Source organism: Musca domestica, unplaced genomic scaffold (genome assembly GCF_030504385.1).
Source record: "Musca domestica strain aabys unplaced genomic scaffold, Musca_domestica.polishedcontigs.V.1.1 196, whole genome shotgun sequence".
In the NCBI taxonomy this organism is placed as follows: Eukaryota; Metazoa; Arthropoda; class Insecta; order Diptera; family Muscidae; genus Musca; species Musca domestica.
Window position 1 is genome coordinate 242,092 of NW_026712248.1, and position 19,364 is coordinate 261,455.

At 36.3% G+C, this 19,364-nt stretch overlaps 5 protein-coding genes across 7 annotated transcripts in view; 3 read left to right on the forward strand and 2 right to left on the reverse strand.

Moving 5' to 3' along the window:
• Nucleotides 1-1,362: 1,362 nt before the first annotated feature.
• On the reverse strand, nucleotides 1,363-8,123 carry LOC101889841 (poly(A) RNA polymerase, mitochondrial). 2 transcript variants are annotated; one of them, XM_011293113.3, is made up of 4 exons: nucleotides 7,917-8,123; nucleotides 6,992-7,847; nucleotides 1,598-2,570; nucleotides 1,363-1,519 (listed from the first exon to the last, which is right to left on the reverse strand). In XM_011293113.3, the coding sequence occupies exons 1-3, from the start codon at nucleotides 8,008-8,010 to the stop codon at nucleotides 1,640-1,642; spliced, it is 1,881 nt and encodes a 626-aa protein (XP_011291415.2). In that variant the 5' UTR covers nucleotides 8,011-8,123; the 3' UTR covers nucleotides 1,363-1,519; nucleotides 1,598-1,639. The 2 variants fall into 2 exon arrangements, with proteins under 2 accessions (XP_011291415.2, XP_058977426.1); XM_059121443.1 differs by having other exon boundaries at nucleotides 1,363-2,570.
• LOC101888863 (tetraspanin-2A) lies at nucleotides 2,944-6,358 on the forward strand. The gene is made up of 2 exons (XM_005175284.4): nucleotides 2,944-3,099; nucleotides 5,333-6,358. Exon 2 carries the CDS (start codon nucleotides 5,388-5,390, stop codon nucleotides 6,108-6,110), a length of 723 nt encoding a protein of 240 aa, XP_005175341.1. The 5' UTR covers nucleotides 2,944-3,099; nucleotides 5,333-5,387; the 3' UTR covers nucleotides 6,111-6,358.
• Nucleotides 8,124-8,486: 363 nt separating the features above from the next.
• Nucleotides 8,487-11,140, forward strand: LOC101890011 (ESF1 homolog). Its single transcript, XM_005175291.4, has 2 exons — nucleotides 8,487-9,426; nucleotides 9,487-11,140. The coding sequence occupies exons 1-2, from the start codon at nucleotides 8,557-8,559 to the stop codon at nucleotides 11,029-11,031; spliced, it is 2,415 nt and encodes an 804-aa protein (XP_005175348.2). The 5' UTR covers nucleotides 8,487-8,556; the 3' UTR covers nucleotides 11,032-11,140.
• Nucleotides 11,141-11,565: 425 nt separating this feature from the next.
• LOC101890173 (plancitoxin-1) lies at nucleotides 11,566-12,809 on the forward strand. The gene is made up of 2 exons (XM_005175292.4): nucleotides 11,566-11,722; nucleotides 11,789-12,809. The coding sequence occupies exons 1-2, from the start codon at nucleotides 11,613-11,615 to the stop codon at nucleotides 12,783-12,785; spliced, it is 1,107 nt and encodes a 368-aa protein (XP_005175349.2). The 5' UTR covers nucleotides 11,566-11,612; the 3' UTR covers nucleotides 12,786-12,809.
• A 2,136-nt stretch (nucleotides 12,810-14,945) lies between these two features.
• The window catches only part of LOC101889038 (disheveled-associated activator of morphogenesis 1), a 94,390-nt gene continuing 89,971 nt past the window's right edge, over nucleotides 14,946-19,364 (reverse strand). For both annotated transcript variants that reach the window (XM_059121444.1, XM_059121445.1), the window contains exons 7-11: nucleotides 18,993-19,198; nucleotides 18,479-18,624; nucleotides 18,251-18,412; nucleotides 16,572-16,735; nucleotides 14,946-16,511 (exon numbers count right to left, since the gene is read on the reverse strand). In XM_059121444.1, coding sequence (XP_058977427.1) covers nucleotides 15,655-16,511; nucleotides 16,572-16,735; nucleotides 18,251-18,412; nucleotides 18,479-18,624; nucleotides 18,993-19,198 — 1,535 coding nt within the window. In that variant the 3' untranslated portion in view covers nucleotides 14,946-15,654. The remainder of the gene's footprint in view (nucleotides 16,512-16,571; nucleotides 16,736-18,250; nucleotides 18,413-18,478; nucleotides 18,625-18,992; nucleotides 19,199-19,364) is intronic.

Sequence of the window (19,364 nt, forward strand, 5' to 3'; positions counted from 1 at the left end):
GTGTAATTTGAAAAGAACCGAATGCTTATTTCGGATTTTATAATCGTTTTGGTTATTCAAAATGTTAACCCCTTGTGAGGGAGGTATCGGAAGAAATGCTCCGATCTCTACCTTCTTTATAACAGATATTGTGTTGATGGAAATATTGAGATGTACCATGTCTGAATGAAATCGGATGTAAAATTCGTGTTTTATGAGCTTCATGAATATTCAAAATGTTGAACCTTTGTGGGGGAAGTACCGTAAGGAGTGGACCGATGTATTTTATCTTCACAGCAGATCATGTGTTAGTAAAAATAATGGGATGTGTGAAATATTAAGAGAACCGGATGCTTATTTCAGATTTTATAATTTTTACTGGTTATTCAAAAATTTAACTCTTTATGGGCGACGTACCAGAAAAAATGATCCGATATCTACAATCTTTTTAACAGATCCAGTGTTGATAGAAGCATTAAGAAGTGTCGATTCTAAATGGAATCGGATGTTAATTTCATGTTTTATGAGCTTTATGAATATTCAAAATCTTGACCCTTTGTGAGGGAAATACCAGAAGGAGTGGGCCGATGTATTCCATCTTCACACCAGATCTTGGGTTAATAAAAATATTGTGATGTGTATAGTTTGAAGACAATCTGACTCTTACATCACATTTTATAAAAGTTATTATTATTCCAAATATTGACCCTTTGTGGGGGAGGTACTTGATGGAGTGAACCGGTATTGTCCATTTTCGCACCTGACCTAGCACTGATGCAAATATTAGGATGCGTAAAGTTGGAGCGAATTATGATTATCCTTTTTCTTTCTGTGCAGTGAAATATTTTTTTTTTTTTTGAAAATTTTGGCTTTTTTTATGCGTTCGGCAATAATATTACGATGTACCAATTTACTAATTTTGGATCAAATCGGATACTCCCTTGGAGAGTTATCGTGTTCAGTAGTTGTCGGACACATTGAGAAAAATATGGAAAACTCAACATTTTTTATGGCGACTTCTCTCGATACAGATTGAGCTTTTAACAATGTGTGAAACGGGAGTCGATCCATTATGCTCTCTTTGCCCCTAGAATTCCCACTATCCTAATTGAGTGGACTGATGGAATGCTTAAAGTAGGATAATCAATACGAGCTTGGGAAAGAGTTGCATTAGGAAAGGCAAGAAGATATTGCAGGAAGGTGTCCCCCCTGTAAAAAACTCAAAAATTCTCGATTTCTGTTCAGATGCAAGCTTCATTTTTTTAAATCCAGTTGAGAAACCCTTATCTGTTTTATTGTGCTATGAATTTATTTCGCCTGAAAGTATGCTTTGATAATTGAATTATCCTTCCATCCATTAAAACGCCGCTTTTCAAATACGTCATCATTTATTCTCATTTATTTGTTTTTCAATTAATTATTTTTTCATTATTTCCTTCCATAAAAAAAACAATAACATTTTAACAAAAGTCTCTTTGATTTTGGTTTACTTGGGATTTGCATTTCTGTGCCGCTCATTTTGGGGAAATAACTTACAAATCTACAAAAACAAACATTTGTATTTTCTTATTAACTAAATAAAAGATTATTAATCTAATCAAGTCTCCTTACTACGCACCAGGCAGTTGTGGATGTTTCAACACATTTGCTGTGTTCATTTTCATCTGCTGCGTTTGGAGGATTTATTTGAGGCCACTGAGCCTGCTGCTGATGGCGATTTTGTCGACGATGCCTGCACCCCTGTTGTGGAATTCAAACGCATTTGTTTCATGTCTTGTCGTTGTGAGGATTTAATACTTTCCACTTGTTGTTTTACTTGGGTGTTTTTAAAAACCAATCCTGTTGCCGTGGCAGTGTTGCTGGAGGTGGATTTTGTGGCAGGCGGTGTTTCCGTGTTATCAAATAGCTCACTGACTTCCAAGATGCGTGGCTTAAAGAACATATTCGGCCGTATGATGTTTTTGTCGGGTGTCTTAAAAAGATTCAGCAGACCCCAGGGTTCTTGGCTCTTATCCACCCCGGTTTGCTGATAGTTTTCCACTTCTGATTCCAAAACCCAGGCAGCATTTCGTACCTCTATTCTCAAACGTTCACATTCCTCGAGACTGACATTTTTACTAACATTTAGCAGTTGTTCCAGAGGATTGACAATATACAATGCCGAGTGGTCGGGTTTGGATACAGCCCGTCCCTCATTCAAGGATATCGCCTTGTTTTGAAAGTCAAATTGAGAATAGAATTCAAAAAATTGTAAAAGTAAATCGCTGATTTTGTTGCTGTTTTTACTGCTAAACCCAATGGCCTCGAAGTTGCGGGCAAATGTGCAATTTATGCCATCCTCTGTGATGCGAACATCCTCTGGGGCAGCTGAACGTATGAGGGTGTTGATGGAGGGCAATATGGGTTGTTTGGTTTGTTGTAGGAAAAATATGACCAAACATGTTAGGGAGAAATTCGAAATCCAACGACCCGGTGAGGGATTGGTAAGGCCACAAGACTGGGCCCAGCGTCGAATGCAGAATATTAGTGGTCGTACGCGCTCATCAAATTCACCGAACATAAATAACAATTCAGACATATAGAAACCGGAGCTGAAACAAAGAGAAGATGAGAGGTGAGTAAGGGTATATTCTTTGATAAAAACAAATACGAAATACAGATTAAGTTCCTCAACGGAAATGAATCAGTCAGTGGTCATTATTGGGCTGACAAAAAAAATTATGGCCTTTGTAAGGTATTTTGTTATCTTCCTCTACCCCACCCCACTTCTCATTCTGTAAAAGATCTATCTTGTGTTTTGTTTTTGTAAATTATTTGTAATTTAGCAATGCTATTTATCTTATCGCGCCTAGAGCTCCACATACTCATATCTAGTAGCCTTATCTTATCGCAATGAAACGTAAAGCTCTGCTGAATACCTGAAAGAAAGAAAGAATGAAAAAAAAAACTGATACAACACCCTAGCCATGCCATCATCAAAGTTTTTCTTGGCCACATTCGAACAGACCAAACGAAAAATCTACTTTAAACGAACTGCGAACGAACAAAATACGTACGGATAGAAAAAATTGCGGCTGGGAGTTTTTAAAAATTCCAAAATAATTTTCTTTGAAAAAAAAGGTGAACAAAAATATAAAAAAATAGGAAGAGAAATATAAACAAAAAAATAAAAAATAAAAAAAAGAAAAACTGAAAATTGTGAACAAATTAAAAATGACGAAACTAAATTATTAAAAGCCTATAAAAAAAGATTCTCAGAAAAAAATATAAAATAATTACAAATCTTGAATTTGACCCAGAAAATTCAATTCCTTAAGCAAATCTGAAGCCAAAGTTTTGGAAATAAATTAACAAAATAAAACTTATAAAAAAGATAATATTTCCTTGGAAAACACCTCCCAAATATTTAATTTTTCTGTAAATCCAAGAAAAAAAAGTTTTAAAAATTGGTTATAAAACCCGCCCAATTAAACAATATTTTGTGATTACAAATCCAACCCGTAACCGAAAAAATCGGGCTATTAATAAAATATTAGTTCATCAATTGGAAACGAAATTCGTCTTGAAGTTATGTTAACAATGAAACCCTGTATTCAACAATTACCCACATTCTTTTTTGGTTTTCTTTTTGAAAACATAAATTGTTATCTTTTTCCGAACAAAAAAAAAAAAAAAACATTGAAAAGTGTTGCACCACAATTTGTGTGTTAATCATCGCCACGATCACAGCAACAGGTTGAGCGCCCAAGGCGATAAGGTTTATTTGCTAAACGATTACTGATAAAAAAGGCCCATTTGTACAGCTCATCATTGTAATGGTTACACATTTAAGCAAATATAACGAAAAGAAAAATAAAACAATAGAGGAATGTCGATGAGTCAAAGCCGTTTTGGTAATTGAAAAATACGAGAGTGATGTATTAATCAATAATAGGTTTAGAAATTCTACTAAATTTGGAGGTACGATATTAGTCCAAAGGATGAAGAGAGTAGGGAAGGGATGTGTGATAAGGATTTTTACATCTAATTGGGATTTCATGTAAAAAAATTGATTTCAAAATCACTTCTTTCGAAGAAGGCGAAAGGTTTTGGATATAAACAAGCCAACAAAATCTAAGCTCCAAAAAAGGGGTGTGGTATAACGGAATTAGGTATATGAGCAATGCAGTTTATAGGAAATATTTCCTAGTTCCTAGCAAGGAGAAAAAAATCTGCAACTCGCTATGTTCTTTAAGATTTTGATATGGGCTAATTTATAAATAAATATTCCAAGGTTGGGAGTTAGATATATGAGCGTTATAGTTTATAGGAAATACTTCTGTTCCTAGCAAGGAGAAAAAAATCGGCAATTCGCTATGTTCTTTAAGTGTTTTAAATGTTGGCTAATTTATAAATATATATTCCAAGAGTGGAAGCCTGGAAAGGACACATTTACAAAGGGGAATCGAAGGTGTACGTTCCTATTTTAAAATCTTATCCTATGAAATATACAGCCTTTTATTTGCTTTAAGAATTTTATTTTTAGGAAAAAATATCTGCAAATCGTTACGTTCTTTAAGTTTTTTTATATGGGCTAATTTATAAATATATATTCCGAGAGTGGAGGCCAGGAAAGGACATATTTACAGAGGGGAATTGAAGGTGTACGTTTCTATTTTAAAATCTTATCCTATGAAATATACAGGCTTTTATTTGCTTTAAGAATTTTATTTTTTAGGAAAACGTTTTTTATATGGGCTGATTTATAAATATATACTCCAAGAGTGGAAGCCAGGAAAGGACATATTTAAAAGGGGTAATGAAGGTGTACGTTTCAAAATCTTATCCTATGCTTTAACAATTGTATTCTCTTGAAACCCGAAAAATCGAAAATTTAAATCTCAGTTTAAAAATAATAACAAATTGCCAAACGGTAGGAAGTCTGAAGGTTCTTTAATATGGATAAGTATCGCACACATTTCTAAGGGCCTGTATCAAATATTTGGAAAACAAATTACAACCAAATCAGAAAATATGGATTAATCTTGAAAATATTTGAAAATAAGAGGGAGCTCTTTAAGAAAACTTCACTAAAGCCTTAAAGTAAACTGCCTAACAAGTTGGCGTTTTTATCGGATTTATAAATGGGAATTCTGCAACAATTATAAAATGATTTTTTAAGACTTTAAGATTAAGGATATTATAATTAATTTGAAGTAGTCATGTATAGATGTTTTTGGAACCGTCCATGGCCCTTTGGGCTAGGTTACTGTACAAATTGAAAATAAATAAATACATTTCCATCTAAAAAAGTATTTAAAAACTATTGCAAAACTTTATAAATAATACCTTTACCTTCTATTTTCCCATTTAGGTAATTTCCCCATCATCTGCCCTGTAATATACCGCTTGACCTCCCCCCGAGCAATATGGCTACCACCGAAAATACTTTGGAAAAACAAATCGGTTGTGTTAAATACACACTATTCTGTTTCAATATTGTTGCCTGGATGTTGGCCACATCACTGTTTGCCCTGACAGTCTGGCTGAGAGCTGAACCCGGTTTCAATGAATGGTTGAAGATTCTACAAGCTGAAGCTTTTTACATTGGTGTCTACATACTGATTGCCATCAGTATTATTATGATGGCTGTGAGCTTTTTGGGTTGCCTATCGGCCCTGATGGAAAACACTTTGGCCCTGTTCGTGTTTATTGGCACCCAAATCTTTGGTTTTCTCATTTCAATAGTTGGTTCGGCACTTCTAATGCAATACAGTACAATGCATTCTAGCCTGCAGCCGCTGTTGCAAACTAGCCTCAGCAATTTTGTAAGTACTTCGGAACAACCCTACTCCTCGTATGTGCTGAATATGATCCAAGAAAATGTGGGATGTTGCGGTGCCAGTGGTCCCTGGGATTATTTGAATTTGAGACAACCATTGCCAAGCTCGTGTCGTGACACCGTCAGTGGCAATGCCTTCTTCAATGGTTGTGTCGATGAGCTGACCTGGTTCTTTGAAGCCAAAACATCATGGATTGTGGCAATTGCTCTTGGTTTGGCAATGCTGAATGTTATCAGCGCTGTTATGAGTTTGGTTTTGGTACAAGCCGTAAAGAAGGAAGAGGAAGAAGTACAAGCCTATAGACGTTAAATGCAATATCAGCTCTCTCGTTAGGAGTTTTCCACCAGCAAATAAGACGATGCAACACAAATTATTTTAAATGTTTTCATAAAATACCATACAAAACTTGTTTTTACCACATACTATCATCTAAGTTAATATATTTTTTACAAATATTTGCACTAAGTTTGAAAAATATATTTTTAAATAAATTTAATAAAACAAAAAAAGAAATAAAATACAAAATTTCTTCTCAGCATTGAGAAGAATAAAGAAAACTAGAAAGGATTTTGATTTTAAAATGGGAAAGGGTAGTGTGGGATCAGAAAAGGTTCATTCATAAAAAAACAATAAGGGAGGAGCGGGGGGCCTTATTTAGAGAAAATTTGTTAGAGAAAAATGAAGGCTGAACTTTGAGGACTATTTTTGAAAGGACTGGACTAACATCAAACAGTTATGGATTTTTTCAAATTAAGCCAAGTGGTCACACTAAATTTGTTATCCATGAACACAATTGTGATTTGAAATTCAAAGACCCAAAACAAAATAGTGCAAAAGGTGCTCTAAAAAATATTGTCGTTGACAAATATATTTCCCAATTCAGGAAAAAGTCAAAGATTAAAAAAACGAGCAGAAAGTGTAATTTTGTTAAGGAAATATTACTCCACTTTCTTAGGAATAAACTGACGAATAATAACGTATTTCTTGAAAACCGAACTATTTGTTCAAACTGTTGAAAGAAATCAGGACATTTTTAAATATTTTTTCTTCATGATTTTACCCAACACTTTGGCAATTTTCTACACTTCTACTTTCCCATTCATTGCGTACCTCTTTAAACACAAACATTTTTTCCTCCCTCCTTAAAGTATGCAACAAGAAATAATAATAAAAAATCCTTTTCTACTCACAGATTGCTCATCGACAGATCAATTTCCAAATTCAAATGCTCATGATGATACTTTATAATGGGAACTCGTGCCTGCAGGATCCTTCTCACATGACACACACCCGGCAAGAATAAATGCAACATATCACCAATACTTTCCATTTGTCGTTGCGTCTGCGATCGACCATTCGTCAAATTTTCCTTGGTGTGAAAGACCAAACGCGACTCAGGTCGTTTTTTGCTATCAGGTCCCTTACATTCTTCGTCCAGACGTAAAATTAAATCTAAATCACAGCCATTTTTACCAAAACCATTTACCGACGAACCAAACGGTAAAGCTCTGGCCAATGGGAACATACCGGATATGGCCTGTTGGACTTGTGAGGCAGCCAAGAACCGTAAACGGATTCCCAAATCATTTAATTTGGTATTTTCATATAATAAAGCTATTTGTTTTTCAATATCCACGGCTTCTCGCAGAGTACCCATCAGTGCTTCGTTGTCCATTATTCGTATGCCATCCAGGGCGGCTAATTGGGTTTTCGAACCCGACACAGTGTCTCGTTGTATTGTCTTACGTCCCGTGGCCCTAAACCATAGGAAAGGTGATCGCACTGGCACACCCGTCAAATCTTCATTATATGCGGCCGAGTCTATGGCCTCCGAGGCTTGTTGGGCATTTTCATATTCCAATAAGATATAATGCTGGACATCATCGTGTCGCACACAGTAGTGAAAGGCTGATATTATGTTGCCATAATCTCGGCAATAGTTGTATAACTCTGGAAATGATCTTTCCGAACTGACTTGTACAATGACACTGCGTGTTGCCTCCTCTTGACGTTTGTGTACAAAATCCTCAAATGAATGTGCGGAAACTGTAATGGAGACAAGGAAAGGGGTTGTTATTGGAATTTTTACAATTACAAACAAAACATGGAACTTACCTTTGGATCCCGCCGGCACAGTCGTGCTGCATAGATATCTGACCCGGGGAACTTGTGGCTTTAGGTTATAGCAACGTCTTACCGCACTTAACATTGTCAATGTGAATATTAAAATAGAATTTTATTGAACAATTCGAAAAATACAAAGAAAATTAAATTTTTACAACAAGCCCCACAATCCCCAAACAAGAACTGTCAAAAAGTGAGGTTAAACAGCTGTAATTAGGGATAGTTTGGTCGATATGAGTGCTGTGTGATATCACTTCAATGTGTTTTTGCAAGAAAAAAAGGAAGGAAATATTTTTTTTTATTTGCCGCTATTGTTAGAATACTGCATTTTCGAAGTATGCACTGATTCTGGGGTGGAAATACTTTTTCTGTGTAATAAGGAACTACAAACTTTAACTATATATGCTTTTAAATAATCGGTAGTTTAAAAAGCTGCTCCATGGTATCCTATTCTAGTTTTTGGATATCAATCAAAGGAAACCTTCAAATAAGAAGAAGAGACGATTTGTTTTTCTGTTTTGCCGCCGTTACTGTTGGGTTAAATCAAGCTCTGTCATCTGAAGCAATTGCACGTGAAGAGTTTTGTTTAAAAGTGTTAACGAATTAAAAAACATATTTTCCACCGAAAACCATGGCCAAAGACAAGAAGAAAGTAAAAGAAAAGGCAGCTAAATCTCAGCAAAATGGAGTTGAGAAGCCAGCAGCCTCTGGCAACAGTGCAATTTGGCAGGATGAACGTTTCCAGCACTTGGTTACGGATCCTCGTTTTAAAAACCTCCCAAAGGTCCAGAGAAAAGTTAAAATTGATAAACGTTTCGAGGGCATGTTCACAAATGATAAATTCCAAGTGAAATATACGGTGGATAAGTATGGCAGACGGGTCAATAGAAGTAATGCCGATGATTTGCGTAAATACTACGAACTGAACTCCAGCGATGATGAGGAAAAGGAAGAGGAGGAAGAAGACAAGGTTGGCGGCCAAGAATCGGAAAAGGATGATTCCGAAGAGGATGAGCAAGAAGAACGTGAAAAGGAGGAAAAGGCCATAATCCAAGAGAGTGATGTTGATGAAAATGATGCTTTAACCAGTGATGATGAAGAGATGCCCAAATCGTTAAGGGATCGCCTATTGGATCCCAATATCGATTATGCCAGAGGAGAGGGACGTTTAATAACTGATTCTTCATCTGATGATGACTCTTCGGAGGATGATGAAGATCCGGAAATGTATATAGATCATGTGTGGGGAGAATTAGACAATGATGCCGATACCACCGATGAATCAACCAGACGTTTGGCCGTGTGCAATATGGATTGGGATCGAGTTAGGGCTGTGGATTTAATGGTTCTATTCAATTCCTTTTTGCCACGTGGTGGTTCCATATTGAGCATAAAGATATATCCATCAGAATTTGGTAAGGAACGTATGAAGGAAGAGGAACTACATGGCCCCCCTGAATTGGTGGGCCTAGACAAGGATTCCAGAAATCCCAAAAAAGAGGTAAGTAAATTGGAGATAAGTGATTTGAAAGCAAATTTAAATATTTGTTTTTGATTTCAGAGCGACAAACCCAAAAAGAAGAAGAAAACTTCTGGTAGTGATGATGAAGATGATGAATTGGTAGTGGAACAGGACAGTGATGCCGAGGAAGGCGATGAATATCACATGGAAAAGTTGCGTCAATATCAGCTGAATCGTTTGCGTTACTACTATGCTGTAATGGAGTTCGACAGCGTGGAATCGGCCGATAAAATCTACAAGGAATGTGATGGCATTGAATACGAAAGTTCAGCCACAAAAATTGATTTACGTTATATACCCGATGACACCACATTCGATGAGGATGAACCCACCGATGTTTGTTTAGAAATGCCTGACATGAATACATATCAACCGCGACAATTTACAACCACAGCCCTGCAACAAGCCAAAGTGGATTTGACTTGGGATGAGACGGCAGTAGATCGTAAAGAACTGGGAGATAAATTGTCTTCGGGTAAAATGGATGGCATAAGCGATCAGGATTTAAGGAAAATTGTTGCCTATAGCAGTGAAGAGGAGGAGGAGGAGGAAGAAGGTGATGGCGAAGCGGACGAAGAAGAAGAAGATGATGCAGAAGAAAGTCAAGTCGAAGAAGAAAAACCAGTGGAGAAAAAAAGTAAAAAGCCCAAATCCAAGAAAAAGGAGGAAGTCATTAACAAATATAAAGCCTTGTTGGCAGAAATCAATGAAAAGGAACAAAAAGAAAAGGAGAAAAAGAAATATGCCATGGAATTCACTTGGGAGGTTAATGAGGGCAATGAAAACAAAGAAGACGATAAGGATAAAGAAGAAACATTTGAAGGCAAACCTAAGTCGGAGCTAACACCCATTGAAAAAGTCCTGCTGAAACGCAGTGAAAAGAATAAGAGACGCAAAGAAGAACGAAAGAAAAAGAAATTACAAGCTGCTGGAGTGGAGTCCGAATCTGATCTAGATTCCTTACCGGAAGGTATTGATATGAGTGACCCCTACTTTGCCGAAGAATTTGCCAATGGCGACTTTGTTGATCCCAAGGCGAAGCGCAAAGAAAAACAAAAGAAACAACGACAGCTAAAGGCTGAGCAGGAGGAAGAAGATGAAAAGAATGCCAAGGAATTGGAATTGCTGCTAGATGACAATGAAGAAGATCACAAGAAACAGCACTTTAGTCTGGAAAAGATACTCAAACAGGAGCAGGAAACCAAATCGAAAAAGAAACGCAAGAAGCAGCTAAAGAAATCCAAGGCAGACATTGAGGAATCGAATAAACCCATTGAAGACAATTTCCAATTGAATGTCAATGATAATCGTTTCAAGGCCGTTTTTACTTCACATGAATTTAATATTGATCCCACCGATCCTCATTTTAAGAAGACCAAGGGTATGGAACAATTGATCCATGAAAAGCTTAAAAGAAGGCACAATGAGGGGGATGTAAATAAAACGGCAAATGGAAATGCTGAGAATGATGGACCCGACAGCGCCAAGAAACCCAAGAAAAATATTGAAAATATTTTGTTGGTGAAAAATTTGAAACGAAAAATTCAAATGAAACAGCAGCAACAACAGCAGCAGGTTAGATAAGAATGGAGGATGTGAGAAGAAAATATTTATGTAAATATTGGCGTAGTTTTAGTAAAAATCGAAACAAATATTTGTTAGAAAATAATAAAACTGTGTTTTGTACTAAAAACTGTTGGTGGTATTGAAGTGTTTTTTTTTTACTCAGGGAAATGGGGGAAGGGTTTGTGCACATTTGAAAAAAATCGAAATTCTGTAAAATTTCTAGGGGGAATAGCAATTTTACTACTGGAAACTCTCAATTCAGCAACAATCTTTGAAGAAATATGCAGCAAATTTGGGTTTATTTTCATATCAGGAACAGGATATGATAACTCACAATGTATCCTTTTCTCTTTATAACATTGGAGAGGATCTGCCTCTCTCTCTCTTGCTCTCTTTCGGAAAACACATGTAAATTATATTTCACCCCCACTGCTTTTTTGTTGAATTGAAATTCAATGCTGCTTATCATCGATGCCCTTTCAGTGGTAATTCTATACGCTCAATTCTGAGCACATTATAGCTGTTAGCTTCTTGTTTCGTACTCTCAATAGTTATCTTTAGTTTTGTTAGTGCAGTGCTAACAGTTAGACGCATAAACAATGTTGAAACAAATAAAGGATATTTTTTTGTTGCTTCTAATATTTCTAATTCCAAATGGCACAGAATCGAAAATATCTTGCAAGGATGAAAAGGGTCAAGATGTAGACTGGTGAGCATTGTGGAATACAATAATTAAAGTTTCAAATATTTCATTTATATTTTTCTCGAATTCCAGGTTTTATTTATACAAATTACCCATGCACTATGCTGCCAAGAATTCCACCAAGCCTCGAGATAGTGCAGGACTAAATTATTTATATATGACCAGTAAATCTTATGACAATTGGAGTTTATCGCCGAAGCAAATTAATGAATCTTCTTCAATGGCGGGCTTAACTTTGGAACCTTTATTTGCCAATGATTCCATATTATTGCTGGCCTACAATGATGAATTTCCAAATGGTACAGTTATATTTTCAGGTGGCCATGCCAAGGGCGTTGTGGCCAGTGACGGAGTAACAGGGTTATGGCTGATACACTCAGTACCGAAATTTCCAAACACCACAAAATATGAATACCCCTCAACGGGTTGTCATTATGGACAGAGCTTTTTATGCGTGACCTTGCCAGCCAGTGAAATGGAAAAGGTGGCCGAACAATTACTTTTCAATGAACCCAATATTTACCACCACAAAATAACCAAGGAATTAATGGAGCAATTTCCCACCTTCGAAAAAGTACTGCAAAAGGATTGGATAAAAACGGAACCTTTTAACAATGTTCTCAATCTTATTACCCTTGAGGGTAAAACTTTTAAATCCTTTGCCAAATCCAGTCAATTCAATCAAGAGCTGTATGAAGACTTTGTGGCACCCACTTTGGATACCAATCTTTTGGTGGAAACATGGCGTAATGGTGGCGGAAATTTACAATCTAATTGTACGCGCAACGATAAGGTTTATAATATTCAGAAAATTGAAGAAGAAAATTTCGGCTTGGATTTCAAAACCACTCAGGATCACTCGAAGTGGGCGGTGTCACAGAGTGTGGGTTTGAAATTTTGGCGTTGGCGTTTTCGCAGCACATCGAATTGGATTTGTGTGGGCGATATTAATCGCCAGCAACATCAATTGGTGCGCGGTGGCGGGGTACTGTGTCAACAGAATTCGAAAATAAGCAAGCTGTATCGTGGCCTTGTCAAGGAGTATGAATCGTGTTCGAAGAAGGATTAATAATAATAAAAGAATAATGAAAATTGAAATTATTTTGTGGTTTAATTCTTATTTACCGAGAATGGGAAATGCTGATGGGGCTATACATAAACGATCCTTAATGGGCCAATATATTTTCAATATGTAGAATTTCAAAGCTATACCTTTAATAGTGCGAAGCGATTTCAACAGAAAAAACTGACGGTCCTTTTCGCTTCCCATTTTTCTATAAGAATTTTTAATCTCCAAAAGTTTTATTTTTAAGTTTTTGTTTTCAAAATTATTTGTAAAAAATTTCCCTTCAGGAATAGAATTTCTATAGAAAAGTTACAGAATGGCTACTTTTTATACCCTCCACCATAGTATGGAGGGTAGGTATGTTAAGTTTGTTATTCCGTTTAAAACACCTCGGAATATACATTTTAGACCCCACAAAGTATTTATATTCTTGATCAGCATAAAATTCTATGCCGATTTTGCAATTTCCGTCCGCCTGTGGAAATCACTCTAGCTTCCGAACGGAATGAAGTAGTTTGATAAAATTTTACTCAAATGTATATTATATCTGCAGGACTTTTGGTATTGAAAATGGACGATTTAGGCCCACGTTTTGGTATAGCCCCCATATAATGGTACCTTCCGATATTCGGTATTTTGGTAATTTAAGCGATACTATTAACCGGAATTGTTTCAAATTTGATATTTGAAGTTCGTAATGGATACTACAGCCTACGACAAAAAATTGTCTGTGCAGATCCACGTCTTCGTATAGCCCTCATATAATGGTACCTCCCGATATTCGGCATTTTGATGATTTTAGGGACATTATTCACCGGAATTGTTTCAAATTTGGTATTTGGAGTTCGTAATGGATACTACAGCCTATGACAGAAAATTGTCTGTGCATGTCCACGATTTGGTATACCTCCCTATATTCGGTATTTTGATGATTTTAGCAACATTATTCACCGGAATTGTTTTAAATTTGACATTTGAAGTTTATAATGTATGCTACAGCCTATAACAGAAAATTTTCTATGCCGGGCCACGTCTTCGTATAGCCCTCAATAACGGTACGACCCAATATTCGGTATTTTGAAGATTCTAGGGACATTATTCACCGGAAATGTTTCAAATTTGGTATTTGAATTTCGTAATGGATTCTACAGCCTATGACAAAAAATTGTCTGTGCAGATCCACGTCTTCGTATAGCCCCCATATAATGATACCTCCCGATATTCGGTATTTTAATGATTTTAGGGACATTATTCACCGGAATCGTTTCTAATTTCATATTTGAAGTTCGTAATCGATACTGCAGCCTATGACAAAAATATTGTCTGTACCGGTCTACGATTTGGTATAGCCCCCATATAACTGTACCTCCCCATATTCGGTATTTTGATGATTTTAGCGCCATTATTCATAGGAATTGTTTCAAATTTGATATTTGAGGTTCGTAATAGATACTACAGCCTATGACAGAAAATTATCTTTGCAGGTCCACGTTTTGGTATAGCCCCCATATAATGGTACCACCCGATATTCGGTATTTTGACGATTTTAGCGACATTATTTACCGGAATTATTTCCAATTTCATATTTAAAGTTCGTAATGGATACTACAGCCTATGATCGAAAATTGTCTGTGCAGGTCATATAAGCGTACCTTCCGATATTCGATATTTTGATGATTTTAGCGACATTGTTCACCGAAATTGTTTCAAATTTGGTATTTGAAGTTCGTAATGGATACAACAGCCTATGACAGAAAATTGTCTGTGCAGGTCCACGTCTTCGTATAGCACTCATATAATTTTAATTTAATATTTTTTATATTTTGATGATTTTTTTGTAAATTTCGCATTTGAATATTGTAATGGCTTATGACAAAAGTTGCCTGGTCCACATCGTCGTATAGTCCCTAATATAACGGCTACATTCGGAATTTTTAAGATTTTAACAGAATTTTTGACGGATTTTATTTATTTATTTAATTTTGGAATTGTCAAATTCATTCCAAATGGTATTCAAAGTCCGGCCCGGTCGAACTTACAGATTTTTTACTTGCTTTATAAAAAAATGGTAAATGGTGACTCAATCTTTCGTCCGAAAAGTATCTTGATTTGTTACAATTTCACCCCCAAATTAACAACAAATTTGAAATCTTTATTTTTCACTTTTATTTTATTGTGTTTCGGTTTTATCGTGTTTTATATTTATAACTAATATGTATTATAGCTTTTTTATTTATATATTAATTTCTTTTCAATTATATTCATAAACTTAATCTAACATTTACAAATTAGTTTTAATTTGCTGTTAGTTTGTGTGGTTTGTTGGTTGGCTTAATATGCTCTCTAGAAGATAAATTTAATAATAGTATTGAGTTATATATTTTCATTCTTTTATGCAAAAACAGAACAGCAAACGAGAAGAAGGAATACATACATACAAACAGTGTTTTTCAAATTACAAACTAAGATTAGGGTATTATTAATACAAAAGTGTGTGTGTTTGGGTGTGATAAATATATTTTTTAGTTTCATTTGTTTTTTTCTTTTTTAAATAATTTTGGTTTAATGCTTTCATTACAGACAATTATTATTTATTTTTATTTTAAGTTTAAATATGTTTTTTTTTTTTATAAAAAAGAGAAGAATGTTAGCATTCTTGTTGTTGTTGTTTTACTTAAAATTAAATTAATAACCTATTTTGCATACAAAATCATTTTTCCATCATCATCATTTGCATAATTACAATTAATTTTCAATATCTTTCTTTTATACAATCATTTAACAAAATTTATTTTATTATTTTAATAACAAAGAGATGTATGTGTCTGTGTGTGTGTTTGTTTGTTTTTCTCTTAAAAATCTAACCTAACTTTCACTGTCTTCTAACGGTACGTTCTCGACTTTCTTCTCGATGCACTCCATGGCGGGGTGGAGAAGTACTGCCATTGCTGAGACGGGTTTTACGGGATCTCTTAAATTTGGCCATATCCTCACCGAATACATCGCCGGTTCTCAGGGCAGAAATAAGATCATCAAACTCCCCTTTATTATCCCCCTTGGCGGGGCTTGTGGGTCCATTCGAGGACTTCAAACCCAAATTTCTGGCCACCGAAGACATCAGGCCCTCCTTGTTTTTACGTTCAATGGTACGTTTCTTTAACTCGGCATCCTGTTTGGCCCGTTTTTCCTCTTCCTCTTGACGTTTACGCAAATTATCATTATCTGCCTTGGCCTCGGCAAAAGATGTGAGGAAAGCATCGAAAATACCAAAGAATTCATCCGGTTGCAAAACCGAACCATCTTCACCGAACAAACGTACGGCCCTATCAAATCTTGTTTTCATATCCTGGAATTTATCTTCCAATTCGGCAAAACGCACCGAAGCCTGGGCATGGAATTCTCGCATGACGGGTAGGAAACGATCTCCCTGTTGGGCTGGACCCGATGAACGATGGAATTCAATTTCACGCGCCACATCGGCTAAACCGGTTCTTAGCATTTGTATGTCTTTGTCCATTTCACCCAACGATACCTTGGAAGCTTCGCGTACATGTGGTATATCCTCCTCTAATTTGAGTAGATCACGGAATTTCTTGTCAATGACTTGTACCAAAAAGTGTAGCAAAGTTGTGCCCTTGGCGGCGCTGGATTTGGTGTCGGCCAGGCGATTTAGGGAAGCCAAACGGAAACCGGAGGCATTGCCACGGGCTCCACGATTCATGTAGTTACCTGGGAAGCGATAGGAAATTAGTAAAGGTCGTTATCAAATCGTTGATTTTGTCAACTTACCCAAGGCCAGCACCAACTCCAGTAATTTTCTCAGGCGCCTAGATCTAGCCACCTCCCGGGAAGCTTCCATGACACTGGTAATCCTTGGTATTAAATCATTTACGGTAATCATGAAACGTTTTTTGTAGTGCAAGCTCTTCAAGCGCTGCTCGTAATGGGGGATTCTGAAAGGAAAAGGATAAAAAATACGTTTTTAAAAAAAATATTTTTGGGGATTTTCAAGAAATCTTCCAGGAAAAGGCCTAACTCCTTTTAAGGTATTAAAACCATTCTAAGGAGGGAAGACTGACTCTGACTTTTTCTCAGTAAAAAAATACTATTTTGAAGTGTTGGAGGGAGAAAGGAGAATTTTTTTCATTTCTCTTTCGGTTCCTAGGTTTATTGAAGTTACTAGGTGTTAAATCAGATTTGGATGAAATTTACTATTTCAAGTACTTATCTATTGGGAATGACCGGGAAAATGATTTCAAAATCAGGTCTATTTTTGGTCTAGCTCCCATATACAAGTACTCGCTGATTTTCGACATTTAAAAGGTCCACGTCATGAGAAAAACCGATCGAGGAAAACACACTTATTTTTTTGCCAAACCTCTCCTTGTGTCTTAGGTTAGCTTTTCTAAGTCCTTATGTTCATATAATTCAGATCTGGATATAATTTGATATTTCGAGCTCTTATCGGTTAGGAAAATGCCCTGGTAAATTTAGTCAATTTAGGTCTAATCAATTTAGGTCTATGTTGGCATGGATCTAATGTAAAATCAGAGACAGACGCCTCAATTCCTATTGGGCCCAGATTGACAGCGATGTGCAGAACATCTACCCAGCTTGTGGCACAGGTCCACAAGACACGCTGCACCTATTTCGCTGCCCAGCCAAACCTAATAAACTAACTCTAGTATCGTTGTGGACCCAACCCGTACAGGTTACGTCCTTTTTGAGACTGGACTTAGAAGTAGAACCCGATTGAGTGGAGTCAGAACGAACACAGCAGTATAAGCTACTACAACAACAACAACTCTGCCACAGAAGTCATGAAGGAATATAGAGTGAATATCGTACTCTGAGACCATCCCCCTCCCATCGCACCTAAAGAGTGAGAGCTGACCTAATAATGCAGTAGGATGGTGTGGCCGCCTCGATTTGTATTGGACCGCTGCACCTATTTACCGTCCAGCCAAACATACTCATCCAATAACGATATCGGAGTTATGGAAGCGACCCATAGATGTTACGTCCTTCTTGAATTTGGAGTTAGAAGCAGAACCAAATTTAGCATTTCGGAATGTAAGAGGGTAAACGTTTTTTTTTTTCTCCAAAAAATAGACACATCGGTTCATGCATTGTTAATATCAAACTTCGTTTTGGGTGGTGCAGCATAATGGTGTATAGCCGCCTTGATTCGTATTGGGCTGCTGCACCTCTTTACCGCCCAGACAAAGCTACTCATTTAATAACTTTATCGGAGTTATGGAAACGAGGTATACAGGTTACGTCCTTCTTGAATTTGGAGTTAGAAGCAGAACTAAATTTGGCATTTCGATATAGAAGAGGGTAAACGATCTTTCCCCCCCCCCCAAAAAAAAAAAAAAAAAAAAAAAAAAACACATCGGTCCACGCTTTGTTAATATCAAACTTCGTTTTGGGTTATTAATTATCTTCTTCTTCTCCGAAATACTTACTTGGATATTTCATATAGGAAACGATCGGCCCTGGCCAATGACTCAATATCTTCACTGTGTTCATCCAATAAAGCTCTTTCCTCAGCCGAGGGTGTAAACTTAAGCAATTGCTCCACCATGTCTAAAGCCAATTGTTCATTGCAATCCATGGATAATATGGCTCTGTGAAAGGTCAAAAAAATATGGATAAGTATAAGATGATATGACGAATCCTCCCTTTCAACTTACTTGGAAATCTCTTCATCTGTCATTTTCAATTTACTCAAGAGAATCGTGCAATTTTGTGCCCGCCGGCCATCAATAACGGATAAGACCTTGTTACGTGGTTTACTACCCATCAAGCGTAAATCTTCAATGGAACCATCGGGAACGGTCTGAAAAAAAATGAGAATTTTAAGAAGGTTAATAAAATATCACAAGAAAATCGAAGCCATGTGTTGAAAATTGAAAGACAATAGAAATTTTGGGAGGGTGTTTCTCTTTCCCCTGCTACGCATTGGATTTTTTGATGTATGTCGGGAGAAAATGAATGTGAACGAAAACCAACATTTCTATGTGTGTTTTTCAAAATTTTTATTTTTTTATTCAACGAAAAAATTAATCCAAAAATTTGAAAAACACACCTAGAATTGATGTTTTTCGTTCGACATGCATATACAAGCCCCTGTACTTCCATTTCATACATAAAAATCTTCTTCCAAAATATGGTTATGGTTCTAATATTGTTTAAAAATATACTCACTGCCACTCCATTCTTTTGATAGGCCGAGAATAATTTGTCAATTGCCTCCAGCTCAATATTGTTATACCATTTCGATTCATCCAATTCACTCCAGACAGTACCCTGAACCTTGGCATCAGGCAACTTGGACCAATTGAAACTCTTCAAGGGATTTGTGGGTTGGGGCACATTCTTTTTGGGTACTTCGGCTTTGGGTGCAGGTGGGGCTGGAAAAAGAAAATAATTAATTCAAAATTATTTAAGGGTTAATAGACTTTGCAGGTGTTGTGGAGAGCGGATCCGAACCGCTTCTAAGATATAAGTAATTGTTTTATTTTTAATAAAATAATATTCAAGTTATGTCTCTTATACGTTTCCTTCTAAGAGTTCAAC

Coding starts and splice junctions, on each gene's coding strand:
- LOC101890173 (XM_005175292.4), top strand. CDS start 11,613: ATGTTGAAACAAATAAAGGATATTTTTTTGTTGCTTCTAATATTTCTA. Junction 11,723..11,788: donor AAGGGTCAAGATGTAGACTG/GTGAGCATTGTG, acceptor CTCGAATTCCAG/GTTTTATTTATACAAATTAC.
- LOC101890011 (XM_005175291.4), top strand. CDS start 8,557: ATGGCCAAAGACAAGAAGAAAGTAAAAGAAAAGGCAGCTAAATCTCAG. Junction 9,427..9,486: donor CCAGAAATCCCAAAAAAGAG/GTAAGTAAATTG, acceptor TTTTGATTTCAG/AGCGACAAACCCAAAAAGAA.
- LOC101888863 (XM_005175284.4), top strand. CDS start 5,388: ATGGCTACCACCGAAAATACTTTGGAAAAACAAATCGGTTGTGTTAAA.
- LOC101889841 (XM_011293113.3), bottom strand. CDS start 8,010: ATGTTAAGTGCGGTAAGACGTTGCTATAACCTAAAGCCACAAGTTCCC. Junction 7,848..7,916: donor TGTGCCGGCGGGATCCAAAG/GTAAGTTCCATG, acceptor TCTCCATTACAG/TTTCCGCACATTCATTTGAG. Junction 2,571..6,991: donor GATCTGTCGATGAGCAATCT/GTGAGTAGAAAA, acceptor TCTTTGTTTCAG/CTCCGGTTTCTATATGTCTG.